The sequence below is a fragment of the Scaptodrosophila lebanonensis genome, unplaced genomic scaffold, assembly GCF_003285725.1.
Source record: "Scaptodrosophila lebanonensis strain 11010-0011.00,11010-0021.00 unplaced genomic scaffold, SlebRS2 tig00000250-arrow-arrow-pilon, whole genome shotgun sequence".
In the NCBI taxonomy this organism is placed as follows: domain Eukaryota; kingdom Metazoa; phylum Arthropoda; class Insecta; order Diptera; family Drosophilidae; genus Scaptodrosophila; species Scaptodrosophila lebanonensis.
In genome coordinates this window covers 67,648-92,130 of record NW_022060628.1, presented here as the reverse complement: position 1 = coordinate 92,130, position 24,483 = coordinate 67,648, and the positions used below count along the sequence as shown (strand labels likewise).

Sequence of the window (24,483 nt, the reverse complement as noted above, 5' to 3'; positions counted from 1 at the left end):
TGTCTGTGTAAGCATGTTCGCAGTCAACCAAAGCACCAGCATCAACAACAGCCGCGGGCAGCGCTTGGGCATATATTTATGGCTATAACTGCTAAATCGGTCTATCATGATGAAACTTGGCATACAGACACATAAGCACTAACTGGGAGCATTTGCAACAGTTCGAAATTCCAAGAATTACGGGAGTTACGATTTGCTGGGGAGAGGGGGAGGGAGGGAAATTCCAAATACACATCACATAAAGCATCTTGGACTCAAATTTGGTGTTCCTAGGTCTTACAGTCTCCGAGATATAGGCGATTATACAAATGGAAAATCGGGAAAACCCCCATAGGGGTAAAGTGGGGGGATAAAAAAAAAATTTGGTGTCTCTATCTCTTATAGTCTCTGAGATCCAGGTGTTCATACGGACGGACAGACAGACAGGGCTAGATCGACTCGTCTCGTCACGCTGATCAAGAATATATATACTTTGTGGGGTCTGCCACGCCTCCTTCTGCCTGTTACATTTTTCAGCTCCCGCAAACCTAATATACTTCTGTACATTTCATGTACAGAGTATAATTACCTTTTTTTATACAGATGGGTCTCAAATCAATGGGTCAATAGGATATGCAATAACTACGAAAAACACAGTTTTAAAATTTGGTATTTGTACGGCTTTAAGCCGGTAACTTGGCGGTATGGCAAAAGCAAAGGATTCACAAATTTTATATAAAGAAATACGGTGTCTTTCTATGCACGATTTATTGGGCTAAGAAAAATTATCACACGTTCGCACAGCTACTTTAATTGTAGCGAAGTTACATATAATACAAAGGCCGCCGCAGTAAGCACAACATAAGAGCGGCAATTGCAATTATGCTGCTCGCAGGCAGCTGCAGTGTACGACAATTTTCTCTTAACTAATGCGTTGCTTTCAATTATAATCTCTTAAATAATCTTAAAACTAAGTGAAATGCTTTTACAGTATTTTTACAACAGTCTTTTCACCTGAAATTATCGCAATATATGAAGCTTCACGACTACTTAGAACCAATCGCGGTAGATTTATAATCTTCTCACACTCACTCTTCTCACTGAACGCTATAAAAAACACCTCCAACTCCTCTTTTTATGACAGTGAATTCGAAATCTACTCATTAGGCTATCTCCCAAATTCAGCTAAAGATAAAGAGTGGGCAATAGAATTCAATTTCTTCGGAAGATATCAACGGCCAATCATTACTAGCCTATTTTAAATTAACCAGAGCGAGCCTATGTGTAATGGATTTTATTTTCTCACCAAAGCATACCCAAAACCTTCCAAAAAGTATCCAAAAGAGTTCCTTGGTGGAACTCGCCGTGCATAAATCGTAACAGGCGACGAATCTTGGATATACATGTATGCGTATGGACCGGAAACCAAACAACAATCGACTGTGTGGATGTTCCAAGACGAGGCAAATCCAACAAAAGCAGCGCTCGAAGCACTGCGAAGCAAATGGTCGCCTGTTTCTTCGACCGAATGGATCACGTGCCCACTTTCCTGCTTGGGCAACGTAGGACGGTAAATTCTGAGTGGTACACGACCATTTGTTTGTCGGAAGTCTTCAGACAAATTCGCAAAACCAACCGCCAAAGACGAATCATTCTTCATCATGACAATGTGAGCTCTCACACATCTCGTCAAACATGTGATTTTTCAGCAGTCAAAACATCGAATTGATGACTCATTATCCGTACAGTCCTGATTTGGGTCTGCTTGTCAAAGGTAAACAGTTAAAGCGTTTAAAAACCATTTTTGGAAGTGTCTCAAGAGGAATGGAAAACAGCTATGACAAATGGTTTGAACAAATGCAAATCATGGTAAATATTTTGATAACCAAAGTATTTTGAATTATGGCAATATAATTCTAGTGCAACGTAATACATTCACCCATATGAATCTAAACTCTTTAATGTGTCTTTTCTGCTTACAATACTTACCTTTTGAGCCACTTGTTGTGGTAGGATAAAATAAATTGTTTTTTATACTCATTTCATCGTCATCATCACAAAATGTGATATGTGTATTTCTAATATTTCCTACTTTATTGGTTTCAGCTTCACTTAAATTTTCGGAATTTGATGCATTTTTCATTAGATGAGCAGTATTTAAGCTTTTATGCGATAGCACGTTCTGTGCCCCGTCAATCGAAAATTTTGGTTTGTGTACCGATAAATTAATATTATTAATCTCTCCTCGATAATCGTCGCTTGATAAAGAGTGGTCGGGGTCCAATCCACTATCTTTAGTTTGTTCTCCACTTGAGAAAGATATTTCAGAAGATCCCACATTCTTTTTAAAAAGATGTAATAAATTTCCTCGTCCAGACATGTTCTAAAAATAAATGTTATATACTGATATCAATTATAGAAATGTGTGTAATGTACTAAAATTCACGATGTGTGTTACTCACAAAAAAATGCATTAAGTTATAGCACTTGTAGGGAAATTAGACCATCATTTATATGATTGTCAATTGATAGTAATATTAATAAACATTATACATTATTATATTATATTATAGTTATAGTTAGTTATACATTAGTTAAGACAATAATACTTTACATGCTAATATGTAACTGGACAGGTTTAAGTGAAACACTTTGTAACTATGAAACTTAAAAACTATTGAAATTTAAAACAATTAAAAAAGCTAAAGTCGGGTGTCCCGTCTTTGAAATACTCTGTACATATGTTTACAATAATTACAGAAACTAAAAAAATTAAGAAAATTAAAAAAAAAATTTGGATCGATTTTACCTCTCTCGTTATTCGAACTCACGTAAAGGGTGTATAATTGCACATATACAAAGCAAATGCGTCTATGTGAGTGTATAAATGTATATGCGCATCTATTCGTGTCTGTGTAAACATGTTAGCAGTCAACCAAACAGCAACATCAACAACAGCTGCGGGCAGCGCTTGAGCAGCGATTATATTTATGGCTATAAGTTCTTGTTAAATCGGTCTATCATAGTGAAACTTGGCATACGGACATATAATAACTAACTGGGTGTATTTGCAAAATTTGAGTTTGAAAATCCAAGAATTACGGGAGTTACGATTTGCGGGGAAGAGGGGGAGTGAGGGAAATTCCACAATACACATTTTTTGCGTATTCACATAAGGCATCTTGGACTGAAATTTGGTGTTCCTAGGTCTTATAGTCTCCAAGGTATAGGCAATTATACGAAAATCCGGAAAACCCCCATAGGGGGGAAGTGGGGGGAAAGTCCACAATATATAACACACTCGTATAGCGTACACACAAAAAATGTGCAAAATTTGGTGTCTCTATCTCTTATAGTCTCTGAGATCCAGATGTTCATACGGACGGACAGACAGACAGGGCTAGATTGACTCGTCTTGTCACGCTGATCAAGAATATATATACTTTGTGGGGTCTGCCACGCCTCCTTCTGCCTGTTACATTTTCAGCTCCCGCAAACCAACATTTCATGTACAGAGTATAAAAATAAGAAAATGAGAACAGGAGAGAACGCTACTTTCGAGCAAGCCGGACAGTAAAATACCCTGTACTCTCCACAAAAAGGAAATTAAAAAACAAACTTTAATTCATTAATTAAATAAAATAAAACATATTCCATACATATGTACATCCAGTTGTGCTCAAAATAATAGTAATATTTTGCACTACGTTCTACCGTTCGTATTTTTGTGTTTCCTTTCATTTTTAATCCTTTCTTTCTACCTATGTGATCTACAACAAGAGCACAATAAAATGTCGCGTTACTTTAGCTTTTTGCGCATTTGTTGTATTTGTTATTTGCATTATCCACAGCTTGTCCCTATTCTACGCGCTCAAAATAATAGTAGTGCTTGCACAAACATTCCAAAAATATTAAGTGTGTCGCTCCTTAAGCTCACGAAAAGTTGCAAATAGTTACTTCTATTATTTTTTAATACTATTTTACAATAGTATTTTAGTTGTTTTTTTTTTTTTTTTTCAGTCACAAATCTGCATTCATAGAGTCCAGACGTGACTAACCCTTACGCGCTTGACTGCATCAGTCTTCGTTCGTTTCTAAAAGCAAAACCGACAACTAACTACCAAAAACAATTCTATATGTGAAACAGTTACAGTGCAAACAATTCAATTCGGCTTACAACAATTACAGCAGCTTTAGCTGAAATCTTGGCTCCCAAATCTATTTATAGATTAGCGTCTACGAAGAGCATGGCAGACCCACCCGATCGCAGTATTTCCGCCGTTGACCCTGTGAAACGTCTAGCATTTAAACTCGACAAAACCATTATGCTGTCCAGGCAAACAGCTGGACCTAAGTTTCTTATTATGAAAAGAACCGACGATAATAATACACTAACTGACGTCTCGCCTTTTTTAATTAAAAAAGTTATTGACAACTTGTGTGCAGGTGAAATCAGTGAATGCGAAAAACTGCGTAACGGAACAATCTTCCTAAAAACCAAAACCTTAATGCAAGCAGCAAAACTCATCCAATTAACCGCCCTCACCAACTTTATTAATGTCAACGTGTCCGAACACCAATCGCTAAACTTCACCAAAGGTGTTATTTACTGCAACGATTTGCGTGACATTCCCGAGACTGAAATTCTCACTGTGCTTAAAAAACAAAATGTCGAGTGTAAAAAAATCCTAAAAAAAGAAAACAACTCCTTTAAAGAAACCGGCCTTATCATCCTCACATTCGGCTTATTAGAACTCCCTTCTAATATTAACATCGGCTACCAAAAAGTCTCAATCCATACATTCCCCAACCGCTAAGATGCAAAAATTGTGGCCGCTTCGGCCACCCAACACCCAACTGTAGAAGCACAAAACCCTGCCTCGATTGCAGCAATGCTGCCCACACCGACCTTGGTGAAACATGCCTCAACCTGAAATGCTGCATCAACTGTAAGGAAAGCAACATAAACAACTACCACCACAGCCCCTTGGTTCGCAACTGCCCTATTTTTATAAAATAAAAGGAACTGCAGGCCATCAAAACTGACATGAAAAACGCCCAAAAAATATACAATGAGCGTTATCACTCCACCAACCCATCCTCATCACTTTCTAGACACACTACACACATTACCACTCCTCACAACTCTCGCCAGCCAGTATCATACGCCGACACCGTCACTGCATCAACCGACATTCCCTCCACTGCGACTTCACCGCCCCCATCACACCCGACGCCATCATCAACGCCCTCGCTGGAGTCCAAAATTTTATCAGCCACTAAAATCAAAATAGCTACAGCTCCCTCCGAAACTAGCAATATTATAAATAAAAAATCTTTTAAACCATCCCTTAATTCTAATACTTTAAAAAAAGCCAAAACTACTTCCACTTCTAACTGATGACGACACCTTGATGTCTCCTTAAAGCTTTACTTTTCATAATATTTATAAGTAATATAATTTGTTTTATACCTAATCCTGAAATATGTTAAAAGTACTACAATGGAATTGTAATGGCTACTTTAACAACTATGAACACTTACAGATATTGATCAACAAATTTCAACCAAAAATTATTTCATTACAAGAAACACACTTACACTCTAATTCAAACATTCCTAAACCCTTAAACTACTGCCTCTATTTAAAAAATTCATCCCAAGCGTCATCGGGAGGAGTTGCGCTGCTCATTCACAACTCCATCCAACATACTGAACTATCTATTCCAAATGACTTCGATACTGTCGGAACTCAAATTTCTTCTAAATTAAAATTCAATATTATGTGCTCCTACATCCCACCAAACAAACTTCAACTTCATAACGTTTTCCATAACCTATCTTTTCCCTCTTTGATTACCGGAGACTTCAACAGTTGGCATCCTTTGTGGGGATCACCATCTAGTAATAAAAAAGGCAACATCATATTTAAATTTCTTAGTGTTTCCCCGTTAATATTACTTAATAATGGATCCCCCACCCACTTTAACACACACAACACATTCACTCACATTCTCGACCCCATCACTAGAATTCACTCCTCATGGAATATCGAATCTGATACTTAAGGTAGCGACCACTTCCCCATCTTAATCACTCTATTCAACAACAACGATCCTCCAATAATAACACCAAAATTTATCACTGACAAAGCCAACTGGAAGAAATTTGAAGAAGCGTCATACAACTTTCACATAGTCCGTCCTACAAGCAATAACATTAACAAGAGAGAACGCTACAGTCGAGCAACCCCGACAGTGTAATACCCTGTACCCAGGTAAACTTCCGTCACTGAGTTATATGCGCCCATAGCAGCAGCAAAAAGAGGAAGAAGAAGAGCGAACTTGTTGCTGCAATTTGGGGGGGTTGTACTGGCGAGAATTTGAATTGAATAAAACAGTAGACAATTATATATAAATTATGTGTGCAAAGTTTGGTTTAGGTAGCATTTGAAATGTGGACGCTATTGACGAAATTCTGTAGCGGGGGAAGGGGGGGAAAATTAAAAAAAATAAAATAAACTCGTCCTTACTCGGACCTAGGAGAATATGGGTGCCAACTTTGGTTATTCTAGCTTTTATAGTTTCTGAGATCCTTGCGTTCATCCAGACGGACAGACGGACGGACAGACGGACAGACGGACGGACGGACATGTCTAGATCGATTTCTCTCGTCATGCTGATTCAGAATATATATACTTTATGGGGTCGGAGATGCTTCCTTCTGTATTACGCTTTGCACAATCGTTTTCGGGTCATTTGCAGTAATTATAATGATCTTTCACATTTACTTTCGACAGAACTCTCTCTCTGTTCTGTAAAGATTATTCTTTATAATTATCTTCGGGAAAATCTCTGACCACTTCTGCTGTGAGTCGGGGCATAGCTAGCCGGACTGGCATTTAAATTTTCCCCCACCGGGTTGGAGATTTACCTCTTTCTCTTTCTCTGTCTTTGTATCTCTCTTTCCCTCTTATTTTTTTCTTTTCCCTCTTCCTCTTTCTACACCTTACTTTTTCTAATTAGTTCTTAAGTAGAATTAATTCTTCTCTTCTACTTGCTATTTGTTTAGTTTGTTAGGTCTATAATGTCTTTGACCACATTTGGCTGTGAATCGGGGCATAGCTGGCCAACTGGCAAATAAAATTCCCCCAACGTGTCGGAGGCATTAATAGACGTCATTGTATAGCTCTCCCTTAGGCTTTCTTATCTTTTAAGTTTAACTTATAATGTAATACTATAAATATCTTTATTTTACTTTCTAATATTATCAATTATTTATTGACAGTAAATTTGTTGATTTTTTTTATAAATAAATAAATAAATGTTACATACTTTGCACAAACCTAATATACCCTTTTTACCCTACGGGTACAGGGTATAACAAAGAGTCAGCCAACATTAATAAAATTATCAGAGAAAGCGCCAACATCTCCATTCCTCAATCCTTTTTCAACCCAAAAAAAAAAAAAACAAATAGTCCCCTGGTGGAATAGTCATCTAGAAAACCTTAAAAAAAACAAACAGTCTCACTGGACCAAACTAAAACACAACATTAACTCTCAAAACATTCTGAATTACAGGAAAGCAAACGCACTTCTAAAGCGTGAGATCAAATTAGCGAAACGTATATCAATTAACTCCTTTACGGGTCAAATCAACCCAACCACATCCACAACTAAAATATGGCATGACATCAGAACCTTCTGCGGTCTTAAGCCACGTCATAAAATCCACTGCTTGACAGATCTAAGTTCCCAGTTCTCAATAACCGATGATCGCTTGATAGCCGAGGAACTATATTCTCATTGGTCTAACGCTTCTAACGACTCGAACTTCTCCGACTGCTCCCAAAACTACAAATTAAGCAAAATAGTCCCATTAAATAAAACAAATTGTGACAAAACAAGCCTTAATTCCTACCGCCCCATCTCGTTAAATTCTTGCTGCGCCAAAACCCTTGACAAAATCATAGCCAATCGACTATGGTGGTTTGTTTCTAATAACAAATCAATAGATAGTCGACAAACGGGATTTAGGAAAGGGATGATGATATCAGATAGTCTACTAGCCTTAGACTACTTGATATCATCATCCCTTTCAACTAAAAACCACATCTCCATAATTTCACTGGATTTCACGAAAGCATTCGATAAAGTTGGGCTACATTCAATAATCGATGAACTTCAGTCCTGGAATATCGGTCCGAAAATATTAAACTATATCGTAAGCTTCATGTCTTCCAGGAAAATAGTGGTATATGCCAATAACCAGTTTTCCTCGACTAAACCTCTGCACACTGGCATTCCTCAAGGTTCACCCCTTTCTGTCATACTCTTTCTTATTGCCTATAATAAATTAAATAGAACAATAAGCATGCACAAAGGATTTAATTTTTTCGCGTATGCAGATGATTACCACGTAGTAAAAAAATTAAACAAAAACTCATCCATCCAAGCTGACAATCTTATGTCAGACATTTTATCATGGTGTGATTATTCAGGAGCACAACTTTCTATTGCAAAATGCAAGCACCTACATATCTGCAGAAAAAAATTATGCAACGCTTTTATAACATCATCCATAGCCCCTATCTCAAACGTAAGTTCCCTCAAAATTCTAGGATTAACAATTAACAATAAATACACCTGGTCCAATCACATCACCTCACTTTTACAATCACTCACAGTTAGATTAAATATTATTAAATGTCTCTCAAACAATAGATACAACTGCAACCATCTCTCCATAATCATAGCCACAAATCTCTTAATAATGTCGAAAATTGACTTTGGAATTCACATTTACGGCTACTCTCCTGCTTCTCAAACCAATAAAGTCAAAACCATCTACCACTCTGCTTTACGCTTTGCTCTTGGGGCTTTTAGATCCACACCAATAAACAACATGCTCTTTGAATCTAAAATATTGCGGTTTGAAATTAGAAGAGAATTAAACACAGTAAAGTAAAGTAATTAAAACAATATTGCTCTCTAAAGACTCTCCTGTTGAACACTTAATTAAAGTTATAAAGAAAAAAAAAGAAAATACCAAAAATTACAGCTCAGAGCTCAGCCTTCCTACCAATCCCATCCCAATTTCCAAGTTCAAGGTCCCCCCTTGGCAAGAAAAAACTAAAACTGACACCACATTGCATGAGGCACTTAAATCATCGACCTCATCAACACAATACCAACAAATGTTTCTCCACATCAAAGAATTATTACCTTCCCACTCCTTTATATACACTGATGGTTCCAAATCATACGACTCCACCTCTTTTGGAATTTACTTCAACAACATAAGCAAACCCTTTCTACTCCCACACTACAGTTCAATATTTGCAGCCGAACTAATAGCGATTGTTCAAGCTATACAAACTGCTACTTCTTACTCCAACCCGGTCGCTTTCTGCTTTAGAAGCAATAAAAAAATCCTTCAAATTTATCATACTATCCCCTACAAGCCAGACAGTTACTTTCATCACATTTCCCCCGTATAAGATTAATTTGGGTCCCCGGCCATTGCAACATTAAAGGCAATGAAAAAGCCGATGCTACAGCTAAAGAGGCAGTTAAATTAAGGGGTATTTAACTTTTCCAAAATAATTTCCACATCCCTAGATTCATTAAATCCCACTTTCTACAAAAATTCCTTCATCTTTTCACAAAAACCAACCTCCACTACCACTCCCTAAATACCCACCAGCAGTAACATATGCCAACTCTGCAACACCAGCTCTCCTACCTCAGTAAAACACATTTGATCGGAATGCCCAGAATTTAATATCTACCGACAGATTTATTTCCCATCCCTCGACCCACCCACTTCTCTTTTTTGTCCATCTAAAGACAACTATAAAATACTTATAAAGTTTCTTAAAAAATAAAATTTAATTCATAAATTATAGCAATATAGCAATTACAATTCCACACACAATATCTTCTTATTATCTTCAACTTTTGTATAAAAAATCAATTTCACTACATACAATAAATCATACTATTTTTAAGTTAAGCTTAAGGCCTCGTCCCTATAGCTTATCGGTAGAGCCAAGCACTGCACTCCTGAACGACGTGCATTCAATCAAAAATTGATATATGAGGGAAAACCTTACAATGAAGTTCAAAATATAGTAGGTTGTTCCCAGGCCCTGAAGCACGTGGAAGACCTCGCGCTATGTCAGATAAATTGGCGACCCGTGTAGTGAGATACTTTAGGCAGAAACAATTTGGGAGCTCTACCGATATAAGATATGAATTAAATCTCCATATATTTATGTACTAGATAAATAATACGTAGATGCCTACTGCAAAATAATTTGGCGGCTCGGAGTCCAAGGAAAGTGCCCCTTCTCACAAAAAAACATCTGGCCAAGCGAATTTAATTTGCCCAAGACCACATTGATTGGCCAGTGCAGTAATGGAGAAACAGTTTATGGTCAGATGAATCGAAAATCGTGCTTTATGATGGAACTGGGTATCGTCAGTATGTTAGGCGGCCACCAAACACTGAATGGCACGTTCGATTCACAACGAAAACCGTAAAACACGGAGGAGTTCGTATTATGATCTGAGCCAGTTTTTCATATTACGGCGAGGGGCCTTATATTGGATCCGGAATGTCATGGATCGCCACCTTTATGTGCATATAATGCAGAATATTATGCTGCCATAGGCCAGTGATGAAATGCCACTGATTTGGGTATTCCAGCAGGATAATGATCCGAAGCACACAAGTAATGTTGCCAAACAATGGTTTCAAACTAACAGGATCAAGAATACTAGAATGGCCGGCACAGTCTCCAGATCTCAACCCGATTGAGAATTTATGGTACGATGTGAAGAAGGAAGTTGCCAAGCGTAAACCAACTAATTATGAACAGCTTTGGGAACCAGTTAGACATGCTTGGAGCTCCATTCCTCCTCAAAATGCCACAATCCCCGTGGACTCCATGCCAAAGCGATGTACTGCAGTTCTCGCACACGAAGGCTTTGCTATAAAATACTAATATTATTTAGAAAGTCCTAATAAGAGTAATTAAAATAAAAACCGTATTATTTGGATCAGTTGGACCAAGTAAGAGGCCAACAAATGAAACACTACTATTATTTTGAGCGGACAAATAAATGAAGTTTTGGAAATAAAATTATTTAAATTGTTATAAGACCAGAATTTGTTATTTCTTTGTTAATATACTATTAATATACTATTAATATTAATATACTATTAATATTAATATACTATACTTAATAATACAAATTATTTTAAGTTCATTAAAACACAATTTCATACATTTTTTGAACGAACTCAATTTTTATGAAAACACTACTATTATTTTAAGCACAACTGTACATCATACAAAAGTGAAGACATGCTTATGTACAGTTTTAACAGCATATATTTACATCTCGTGTCTAAGCGTGTTTATATTCGTTATTGTATGCAGTACAGAAATAAGTCGAAGCAGCAACAAAACAAGTGGATAAGCTGAAGTCGGGTGTACAGACTATGAAATACACTGTACATACACTCAAGCTCCTCGCGTTTCGATGGATTTGTCTGGTTTGAGAGCATTCGTTACGAACTTTTGATACCATCCCATTGATCTGCCAAAGAAATTGTACGTTTTATGGGAAAATATTGGTATAAAATCCCTTTAAACATGGATATCCAGGGTTGGAGTGTGCTCTAATCGATTCGGTACAATACGGGACCATAAATAACAAAATATCAATATTTTTACAAATTTTGTTCGACACACCTACTATTCTATCCAGCCAAAAACAGTGTATTTTATGAATTTACCAAACGCTAAGTTATTTCTTATAGTGTGAAAAGCCTTTTAATGTTTATTTTACGTTGAAGTATGTTTATATTGAAAACTAATAATTTATTTAATAAAAATTAAATTATATTGAAAGTCAGGCCTTTTTTGAAAAATATATGACCGCACCTATCATTCTGTCCATGAGTGTATGTACGGAGTATTTCAAAGTCGATACAATGGACTTTAGCTTTTCTACTTGTTTTCTTGTTGCTGCTTGGACTTATCCCTGTACTGCATACATAGACAATTATAAACACGCATAGAATCGATGATGTAAATGTATGCTGTTAAAACTGTACAAAAGCATGTCTTCACTTTTGTATGATGTATGTACATATGTATGTATGTATGTATTGAATATGTAATTAATGAATTACAGTTTGTTTTTTAATTTCCTTTCTTTGTGGAGAGTACAGGGTATTTTACTGTCCGGCTTGCTCGACAGTACCGTTCTCTCCTGTTTTCATTTTCTTATTTTTTTTAATTTCTATAATTATTCTACACACACATATGTATGAATATGTATATATGTATGTACATACATACATATATTTCAAAGCCGGGACACCCGCATTTAGCTTCACCACCTATTTACAGTCTGTCAACTAATTGTTTGCAAAATGAAATTTGTCACCAAATTTCAACTTTAACATTAAATTTATAAATAATGGCATTATTTGGGAATATTTTGCTTATCAATTATTATTAAGATATGTATTAGCTATGGGTTGTTGATAAGCAAAATATTCCCAAATAATGCCATTATTTATAAATTTAATGTTAAAGTTGAAATTTGGTGACAAATTTCATTTTGCAAACAATTAGTTGACAGACTGTATGTAAATGTTGCTATTGTTCCACCATACATTGTTTGCAAATGAACGGCAGAGAGTCACACTATTAAATTTTCAAGAGACCAAATATCCTAATCCTTTACGAACATACATATGTACATATGTACGTACACATATGTATATGACACATACATATTTACTAAGACGCCAATTTGCACGTGTCGCATGTGTATAAATTGGTCCTACCAATAATAAGCATTGTATTCATTATTTGTACACATATTTGTTGCGATCACTTTGAGCATTTATAAGTACTCACTTGATCTATTAAGAAAGCTTTACAAGCATTTAAGCAATAAAAATTAAGCGCGCTTTATTTATGGAGTTTACGATACCACCGATAACATAACGATTTTCCAAGACTGCAACAGTAATTTGTAACTGCTACAGTAAAACCAATTAGGTCTCACTAATTTAACTACTGGAGAAAAAACTGTGATTAATGAAATTTGTGAAATTTGCAACTAAAAGAACAATTTCTTCTGGTAAAGGCAAATTTAACAATTTGTTACAAAATGATTTAAGCAGTAATACTATGCCATTGGTTAATATAGAATTAATGCATTGGGATCTCATTTAATCCTAATCTAACTGCACTTCTTCGTTTTTTTTATATAGAGTTCAGTGAGCAAACCTAATACGCTCTTATATATTTCATGTACAGAAGACAATTATACCGTTTTTTTAAATGATCGAAATGCCCCAATCTTTCATACACATACATATACATGATACATACATACATATGTATGTATGTACACAGTTACTAACAAAACACGGCAATATGCCAGTGTCGCATGTACATATGTATGTAGATCGGTGCTACCAATAACACGCATTATTATTATTCATTACTTGTACAGTTATACATACATATCTTACGATCACTTTTGGCATAGAGCATTTTTAAGTACTCACTTGATCTATTAAGAATGCTTCACAAGCATTTAAGCCTTAAAAATTATGCGCGCTTTATTTATGGAGTTTACGATACCACCGATAACATGATGATGTTCCACAACTGCAACAATTTGTAACTGTTACAGTAAAACCGATTAGGTTTCACTAATTTAACAACTGGAGAAAAAACTTCGATTGTGTTAACTAAAACAACAATTTCTTCTGGTAAAATGTAACAATTTGTTCAAAAATAATTTAAGAAGTAATACTCGAACTTAATATCTCATTTAATCCTAATCTAACTGCATTAGCTTCGAGTCTGTTTTTTTTTGATGCAGCCTCCCACTACAACGCTGTAAGCCATTTTCCATAACTACTTGAAAGTTGGTAATTACATCCCGTTAGAGATTATGTGCCTGTATGTCACGTTATATCATGATAGGTCAATTATGAAGAAAGTTATAGCCATAAGTATAATTTCTATCCAAACTCTGTCCGCAGCTAGTGTTCTTGTTGCTGCAAGTCCTACTGCATACACACATATAAGCACGCAGGATGCATCCACTTATATTTGCATGTACTAAATATATTTAATTTAATAAATTATTTCAATTATATAAATTTATTTAATTTTTTTAAATTAATTATTAACACAAATAATAAATTTTTTGTTTGTTTGTGGGAGTGTGTACAGGGTATTTTACTGTCGGGCTTGCTCGACTGTAGCGTTCTCTGTTGTTTTACATGGAGTTCAGTGAGCACTTATCCAATTACATACATATGTGTTTATACAGAAATTTTGGCGAACACTTGTTGTTGTTATTCGACCAACATTTACATGTTTTCTCGTTTCTTTTGTAGTACTGTTACATTGAAAATTTGCGCGTGAATTCACAATGCGTAGTAAATAATTATACATGCATATGTATGTGCAAAATGCTTCTTGCTGATTGATTTGTGCGTTTCAAAAAGATAAGTTGCAAACATTTTTTTAACATTTCGAAAGTAAGTTCCTAATTGCTTAAATTTTTAATATAATTTAATTAATTTTTAATATTTTACAATTAAATAAAATGCATCAAGGGACTATTTTGTGTGATCGTGATAAAAAAATTATAAACGGAATTCATGAAAGCAGATACGTCTTGCTGTTGATTCCATGAGTAGTGGGCAATTTAGGGATCATACGCCTTCAAGAAATTCTATAGTGCTTTTCAGGGGTCCCACAAGTTTCGGCTACAGTTGTTTGAAAACTCCAAAAAATTCGTCGGTGGCACAGAACTTCGAAATATTTCATTTTTTTGAACTTCCCCCCCAAGTCAGCTGTCATCAACAGCTGACTGTCGAAGCTCACATTTGACTAAGTCTGTAAAAATCCTGTAACGCACACAACTGCCAGCAACAACTGACTGTCGACGAGTACATTTGACAGACTATGTGGGTTTAAATTCTGTAATGTACTATGTTAAATAGAAAACAAATATGAGATTTGCATTAGCCCGCGAGCATTTACGGAAACGCCAATTAATTGTTGAAAAAATACAACACAAATATTTAAGAAGCGCATCTGATCCCACAAAAGAATGTTGCTTAATAAAAAGTAGATTTATTTTATATTTTTTATAACATCATTTCGATTTTTGACGAAAATTGCGTCCTGTTGTGGCGACCTATGTTTTGCAAAAATTAGCATTTGAAATTTAATTCAGAAATTACAAAAAAGTACATACATTTTGTTTCCCTGGTCCGTATTGTATATTCAAATGGCAGTTTATGATATTTTCGCTAGCAAAAAGACTTGCCCAATCGTGATACACAATTTGTGCCAAGTTTGTTTAATTAAAACACAGTTATTTAATATTTATTTGAAACCAGAATTGCGTCGATTCTTTATTATTATACCCTGTACCCGTAGGGCAAAAAGGGTATATTAGGTTTCTGCAAAGTATGTAACATGCAGAAGGAAGCATCTCTGACCCCATAAATCTATATATATAAAACAGTTTGTCCTGACTGACTGATTGGTGATCAACGCAAAGCCCAAACGGTAAAAGATGAAATTTGGACTCAAGTATCCTTTCATAGTATCCATCATAGTGTAGGAGCACACTAAGAAAGGCTTTTGGAAAATTCTAGCTCCAAAGGGGGGAAAACGAACTTAAAAAAATATTAGTTATAGTGGTAATGTTCGTTCAACGAAATAGTTTGGCAAGAACAAAAATCTAACGGACTACTGAACAATTTTTTGTCAAGAACAGAAAATGTTCATTTAAATACCTTAAATGCCTTCCTACTGGTAACACATATGGGTAGGTTATGCACACACAAAATAAATAGAATTGGAAACATTATATTGAGTCGGGTTAAGACGGGCAATACCTGCTAGTTATATATATTCTGAATCAGCATGATGAGAGAAATCGATCTAGACATGTCCGTCCGTCCGTCTGTCCGTCTGGATGAACGCAAGGATCTCAGAAACTATAAAAGCTGGAACAACCAAAGTTGGTATCCAGATTCTCCTAGGTCCGAGAAAGGACAAGTTTATTTTATTTTTTTTTAATTTTCCCCCCCTTCCAACGCTACAGAATTTCGTCAATAGCGTCCACATTTCAAATGCTACCTAAACCGAACTTTGCACACATCATTTATATATATAACTAGCAGGTATTGCCCGTCTTAACCCGGCTCAATGTAATGTTTCCAATTGTATTTATTTTGTGTGTGCATAACCTACCCATATGTTTTCACCTTATAAGTTACCAGTAGGAAGGCATTTAAGGAATTTAAATAAACATTTTCTGTTCTTGACAAAAAATTGTTCAGTAGTCCGTTACATTTTTGTTCTTGACAAACTATTTCGTAAAACGAACATTACCACTATAACTAATATTTTTTAAAGCTCGTTTTCCCCCCTTTGGAGCTAGAATTTTCCAAAAGCCTTTCTTAGTGTGCTCCTACACTATGATGGATACTATGAAAGGATACTTGAGTCCAAATTTCATCTGTTACCGTTTGGGCTGTGCGTTGATCACCAATTAGTCAGGACAAACTGTTTTACATATAGAGATAACGCAACGTTTTAAGATAGACTATGTGCAAAAAAGGGGAATAATTATAAGGGTATATCCTAATTTTAAATTCACATTTGAGTCTTTTCGTGCCATATTGAGTCAATACGGTCACGTACAAACTCGGAATATGAAACACGGCACTCGTGTCAATGCCGTGCAGCGACGAGCCACGATCAAAAAGCACTGACAATTCTCATCTCAATTTGCTAGAGTAAAACTTTCGATAGTTGAAGCCACCGATACCATCAAAATATCGAAGTTTGAATGCAATAAGCAGAATATTTAAATAATAAAATCTAATTATTTATTGAGATCAATAAGAACAAATCATACATACATACATCTGCCCGCAATGCGAAGCAGAATATGCGTAGCTCCGTTATTCGGTTTCTGCTTTACTATCGCTTACGCAGTCGTTGCTTAGCGACGGTAACTGTAAACTTTTGGCGTTTTGCCTTTGCAATTAACATTAAATGGTCACAACGAAAGAAGAGCGAGCCAATGACTTGCAGTTGTTGTTGTTTTGTATGTACATGCTAAATACATATACAGGCATACATACATATGCATGTACATACATATGTATGTATGCATGGGCACACATAGACACGAACTGTTGCTTGTTGTATGCATGTGTGAGTGTGTGTATGTGATGTCCCCAACTATTTGATATTTGATATATGGCAAGTAAAAAACATATTGCTATATTTTAATCGTTGAATGCCAATTTATTGATATAGTTATGTTGATTACATTACCCAAATTTGAAATCGACCGGCAAAATTTATAACACAAACTATTCATTTGAAAAAGTGAATAAATATTAAAACCCCAATAATAAAATTAAATGCGATATATCGAAAATATCGATACTTGTGTTGATATATCGTAAAATATGTCGAATACAAATACATCGAAAAACATCGTTTGAGAGTTATTGATTATAATACTGTATTCGATTGTTCACTGTACACATACATACATACATACATACAAATGTATTTGTATGTGTACTGTAACTGTAAACTTTTGGCATTTTGCGTATGCAATGAACAGGCGTAAATGATCAAAACGGAAGAAGATTTGCGAGCCAATAACTTGAAGTTGTTGTTTTAAAAATTTTGATTTGAAACCACAGAACACTATTTATTACAATTAAACAACAGTGTTCGATGGCCCACTGCTGTATGTATGCAACCTATATACATACATACATATGTATATAGGAATGTATGAACGTACATATGTACATACTTATTGATGTACATACTAGAGTTGGGCACGGGCCGTGTTTTTTGTCGTGGACTTCGTGCCACGCGTGGGCCCGCGTGTTCGTGTTGTAAATTCCGATTTCGTGCGTGGCCGTGCGTGTTCGGGTTGAGCCAAAAAGGCACGACGAAACACGCACGAGGAAACACGAAAGAACACTAAAATCGATGCTAGCTGAAATAAATGATAGCTTAGATAACGATTTAACACTTGAATCAGAAAACGAAGCACCCAATAGTCAACACGACTTTTCTGAATTTTTGTACACTAATAATTCAAAAAAAAAAAAATTAAATTGGACAGGTCAAGAAGGGATATTGAAATAGATGACTATATAAGTAGTGTTGTTGATCCAGAAATTTGTGTGCTAACATTCTGGAAAAAAGCAACAAAATTTAAAATGCTAAGGCAATTATCAAGGCATATACTCAATATCCCTGTCAGCTCTGCAACAAGCGAACGAGTTTTTTCCACTTCTGGACATATTTTAAATGAGCGACGTACTCGGCTTCTTAGCTCAAATATTGATAAGATAATCTTTCTGAATAAAAATTTGTAATGTTTATATATATATATATATATATATATATATATATATTTTTTTTTTTTTTTTTTTAATTTTTTAATATTTAATATATAAAAAGTTCGTGTTGGGCCGTGTTAAGAAAAATTTTCGTCGTGCGTGCGCGTGCGTGTTTCTAAAAGTTAATTTCGTGGCCGTGTCGTGTCGGGCCGAAAATAGCCGGCCCGTGCCCATCTCTAGTACATACTATACATACAGACGTATGTACATATGTATGTACGTATGTAATACATATGGTGCTGGTGTAATTCACAATGCGAAATTCTTTCTAGGGGGAGCAATGTCCCCCCTCCCTACCTGCGTACGCCCTTGTAGTCCGTTATCCTAAAAACCCCTTATGCCAAATGTACTAAACAAAGAAAAAATAACATCAAAATGTTTATGTTATAATGTTAATAATTTTTAATTAATTAACATTTCTTGCCCTGTCAGTGCAAGACGAATGTACTTTTGTACATATGTATGTATGTATGTACATACATGTGTACAAATGAACATTTACACATTAGTGTCTCACATTTTGCTTTGGCTACTTCAACCGTTTGCACGCAACTACACGAACAGCTGCTTGTATGTATGTTTGTGTGTGTGTATGTATACTTAGTTGTCCCCAACTGTTTGATATTTTGTATTGTTTGTTCTGCCTGCATTTGTAAAATGCATATTTTAAAAATCGTTAAATGCAAAGTTGTAATTTTAGTTACGTAGATTATATTACCCAAATTTGATCGGACAAAATTTATAACACAAACTTTTCATTTGAAAAAATGAATAAATATTAAAACCCCAATAATTCAAGCTCCAATACAAATATCGAAAAACCGAGTATGCAGTTTTGTTTGTATTCTTTTATAGATTATAAAAACCAAATTAAAAGTTGATCGATTCAGAAATGCAGAATTTTCAAACAAACTTCGGAGCTACTTTTCCCCCCTTTGGAGCTCGAATTTTCCAAAATCCCTTCTTAGTGCGCATCTACACCATGATAGGATAATTGAGCCCAAGTTTCCTAGCTTTTACCGTTTGGGCTGTGGGGTGTTGATTGTTTTTCAATTTTTCCACGGAAAACCCCCCCTTTTTCATGCCCCAGGTGAAAAACCAAGTATACAGTTTTTCTTGTATTTTTTTTGAGAGTATACAAACTAAGTTTGAAGTTAATTGGATGAAAGTTGTAGATTTTTCATACAAACGTTGGAGCCCGTTTCCCCCCTTTGGCGTTCGAATTTTCCAAAACCTCACATACACCAATGCTCACATACACCACTGAAGACAACATGTGTCCAATTTTCAGCCTCCTAGCTCTTACCATTTGGGCTGTGCGTTGATTGCAAATAGCTTTTCGTTTACCGAATTTTCCACCGGAAAATCATTATTATTCAGGCCGCAGGAAAAATATTGAAAATCCATGTATACAGTTTTTTTTTTGTATTCTTTGTGAGAGTACACAAACTAAGTTTGAAGTTAATCGGAGCTCGTTTTCCCCCCTTTGGAGCTCGAATTTTCCGAAACCCCTTCTTAGTGCTCACTTTCACTATAAGAGGGATCTTGTGTCCAAATTTCAGCTTCCTAGCTCTTACCGTTTGGGCTGTGCGTTGATTGCCAATCAGTCAGTCAGTCAGGACAAACTGTTCTATATATATAGAGATTATCTACTGTTGTTTATTTTATCCAATTCGGTCAATTCTAAGAAAAGTTATTAGCAAAACAAATTCTCGCTAGTACAACCCCCTAAACTGCAGCAACAAGTTCGCTCTTCTTCTTCCTTTTTTGCTGCTGCTATGGGCGCATATAATAATCGAAATGCCCCAATCTTTTACACAATTATCTACATATACATGATATATTCTTATTCATTATGTAAGTTAACACTAAGCAAAACGGGCACTGGGATCTTGCTCCCGGGCAAGAACTAGTTCAGTTGCCAAATTCTACTAACCCAGTCACCACAGCGAGGCCCAGAAAGAGAATGCAAAAGCTTACGTTGCATTCTTACGAACGACGACCCCAGGTGGTGATAGAAGTACGGGATCAGCACTTTTCGGTGAACCACGGCAAAGACGGCGACGCTAAGCTGTAAGCATCAGAGTTAAGCTTTAAGTTCGATTTCACCTTTGTAATTAGTTCTTACAATTTATTCAACCACTAACGTGCTAAAAAAGTAACAGCTCTGGCGCAAGTCGTAATTATATTCTTTTATTGAGCCTATCGGCCAATATCAGAGCTTGCAAATAACTGTTAACCGTTTCTCTAGGTCACAAAATAACTGTTATTTACGGACCTTTTTGGGAAATAGTCACAACTGAACCGTTCACTACGTTTGTTGAATAAATCGTTCTCAGTTCACCAAGAATCAGCTTTTTGTTTCCCTTTTGATCTGATTATTTACTGAACGTTTCGTCCTGAGCGAGAAAATAAGTCTTTTGCGTTTGTGTGCGTGCATGTAAGTGTATGACTTATTTGTTCTTATCATTTAATTTTCTTTTTCTGTGTCTTTGGATTGTTCATTAAAAATGGGCTGGGACCAAAATAAAAAAGTGCATTTTTTTTAAATTTTATGCTGGAACTAATAAAAATCAATGCAACATATTCAGTTTAAAATTAGCAGGTTCGCACACCACAAATTAAAACGCCATTTGACAGCGAAACATGCCGAATTATTTAATGAAATGGACAGCAATGGACATAACGAAGGACAACAAAAGATTAAAAAAAAGAAAAATAAGTTATGAAACTAGTGACGACGCAGTCGTTTCATGAATAATTAAAATTGTGACCACAGACGGAAAGCCATTTTTATTTCTGGAGAGCGAAGGGTTTAGAGAATTAGTGAACTCAATTTATAGCGCGCTTTCAATGACTCCTATAACGTCATGTGAATATTAGAGAGCAGCATCGTCATTTACCATTGAATGCGGACATTCTAGATTTTTACAAGGAATTGAAGCTAAAATCCCCACACCTGAGTTCTCTCACACATGTTGTGCTGGCTACACCGGCGACTCAGGTGTTCATTGAAAGGGCATTTTCATCTCTTCATTTCATTTAAAACGATAAAAGAAGTTCTTTAAGTGAAGAAACAATAAAATCGTTATTAGGTAAGCTCAACGCAGAATAAATAATTATTATCCCATTGATACAATACTTTTGTTATTTTACTATTGTTGGTGTTCATACAAGTATATGCCCCATAGCGCTGAAGTTCATCGTACTGTCAATGTCATACGCACTTGACCGTATCATGAGCTACGCATGGACCAACGCAGGCAGCCAACGCAGGCAGCTATTCTTAGCTATTGTTAGAATAGCAGCAGCGCATGTGTACAAAACAACCACCAACCGGGTGCCACGTCTACCTACACCTACGCTGGATATGCACGCACCGACTCAGCTAGCTGCATACAACACCCCAGCAACGATTTATTTTAAGAATCAATATTAGTAATAATTAGACCTACGCACATTCTCAATTTTGTATATAAACCCCTGCATTTCAATCAATAAACAGACGGAACAAAAAGAACACTCGTGCTCTTATGATCTCACATTCCCTTTCAGCTCCTCCGAATTACACTTGGTTCAAGTACCGATTGTAAAACAAGTAAAACAGCTAAAGTCGGGCGTCCCGACTTTGAAATACTCTGTACATATGTTTACAATAATAACAGAAAACAAAAAAAATTTAAAAAAAAATGTTGATCGATTTTACCTTTCTCGGTATTCGAAATCACGTAAATTATGTATAATTGCACATTTATATAGCAATTTCGTATGTGTAAGTGTATGTATGCCTATGCGCATATATTCGTGTCTGAGTAAACATGTTAGCAGTCAACCAAACAGCAACATTAATAGCCGCGGGCAGCGCTGCAGCAGCAAATATATTTATTGCTATAATTTCTTCTTAATAGTGAAACTTAGCATACGGACACATAATATCCAACTGGGGGTATTTGCAAAATTTGAGTTCGAAATTCCAAGAATTACGGGAGTTAGAGAAAATCGAGATTTGCGGTGGAGAGGAGGAGGGGGGGAAATTCCAAAATATACATTTTCTGCGTATTCACATAAGGCATCTTTGTGCAAAGTTTGGTGTTTCTACCTCTTATAGTCTCTGAGATCCAGGTGTTCATACGGACAGACGGGCAGACAGACAGACAGGGCTAGATCGACTCGTCTCGTCATGCTGATCAAGAATATACTTTGTGGGGTCTGCCACGCCTTCTTCTGCCTGTTACATTTTCAGCTCCCGCAAACCTAATATACTCTTGTACATTTCATGTACAGAGTATAAAAAGTATGCGTACAAAATACTAGGAAGCAATACTGGAATTGATTGGACTAATTTTGATAAGGTCACCCAGGCGTTATTGTGGGCCATTCGTCCCATTTGTGGGCTGTATGTTTTGGATCGTTATTCTGCTGGCACTAAAAGTCATTACTGAGCCCCAATTTCGTGGCACTTTTGTGCAAATTTACTCGAAAAATGTTCAGGTAACAATTATTGTTCACTATGGAGTCAACAAACACAAGATTCCGGCATCCACTAACCGCTGTACACCACCGTAACAAAGGAAAACTAATTGCATACAAATTTTTCAATTATTATTAAGAAAAAACACTTTTCGTTGCTTCCTAGTATTTGGTACATATACTTTTTCTTGTTGAAAACCCGCACTTTCCTACTTTTTATACCCTGTACCCGTAGGGTAGAAAGGATATATTAATTGTAGGTTTCTGCAAAGTATGAAACTTGCTGAAGGAAGCATGACGAGAGAACTCGATCTAGACATGTCCGTCTGTCTGGATGAACTCAAGGTTCTCAGAAACTATAAAAGCTGGAATAACCAAAGTTGGTATCCTGATTCTCATAGGTCCGAGAAAGGACGAGTTTTTTTTTATTGTTTTGAATTTTCCTCCCTTTCCCTCGCTACAGAATTTCGTCAATACCGTCTACATTTCAAAAGCTACCTTAACCAAACTTTGAACACATAATTAATACATAATAATCTATTTTGTTTCAAATTTCATCTAAATCGGTTAATTATTAGCGAAACTATTTCACCCCGGTACTACGCCCACAAGCTGCAGCATCAAGTTCGCTCTTCTTCTTCCTTTTGCTTCTGGGGCGCATATACTTCAGTGTTGGAAGTTTATCTGGGTACAGGGTATTTCAATGTCGGGCTTGCTCGAATATAGCGTTCTCTCTTGTATACACCTAATTCTGGTTTTACACGATAGATTGGTTCCAGAAACAACCGTGTAAAAAAAACATTGATCATAAGCAAAAAGAGGTGATTGGTTCCTTATTTCTAAAGAAATATACAAACATGTTATATCAAAATCGTGTAAAAACAGCATTAGATGTACTTTGTGGGGTCTGCTACGACTTCTTCTGCCTGTTACACTTTTTACCTCCCGCAAACCCAATCTACTCTTGTATATTTCATATACAGAAGACAATTACCACGTTTTAATAAGCGAAATGCCCCAATCTTTCACACACATACATATACATGATACATACATACATATGTACGTATGTACACAGTTACTAACAAAACACGGCAATATGCCAGTGTCGCATGTACATATGTATGTAGATCGGTGCTACCAATAACACGCATTATTATTATTCATTACTTGTACAGTTATACATACATATCTTACGATCACTTTTGGCATAGAGCATTTTTAAGTACTCACTTGATCTATTAAGAATGCTTTACAAGCATTTAAGCCTTAAAAATTATGCGCGCTTTATTTATGGATTTACGATACCACCGTTAACATGATGATGTTCCACAACTGCAACAGTAATTTGTAACTGTTACAGTAAAACCAATTAGGTCTCACTAATTTAACTACTGAAGAAAAAACTGCGATTAATGAAATTTGCAACTAAAAGAACAATTTCTTCTGGTAAAGGCAAATTTAACAATTTGTTTCAAAATTATTTAAGCATTAATGCTCCTATCAGTATATGCCATTGGTTAAT

At 35.9% G+C, this 24,483-nt stretch overlaps 1 protein-coding gene across 1 annotated transcript in view; it reads right to left on the bottom strand.

Moving 5' to 3' along the window:
* Positions 1–24,212, bottom strand: part of LOC115630060 (protein argonaute-3) — a 265,544-nt gene extending 241,332 nt beyond the window's left edge. The window contains exons 1-2 of the mRNA XM_030526694.1: positions 24,192–24,212; positions 1,969–2,362 (exon numbers count right to left, since the gene is read on the bottom strand). Of these exons, the coding sequence (XP_030382554.1) occupies positions 1,969–2,359 (391 nt within the window). The 5' untranslated portion in view covers positions 2,360–2,362; positions 24,192–24,212. The remainder of the gene's footprint in view (positions 1–1,968; positions 2,363–24,191) is intronic.
* Between the last annotated feature and the right edge of the window lie 271 nt (positions 24,213–24,483).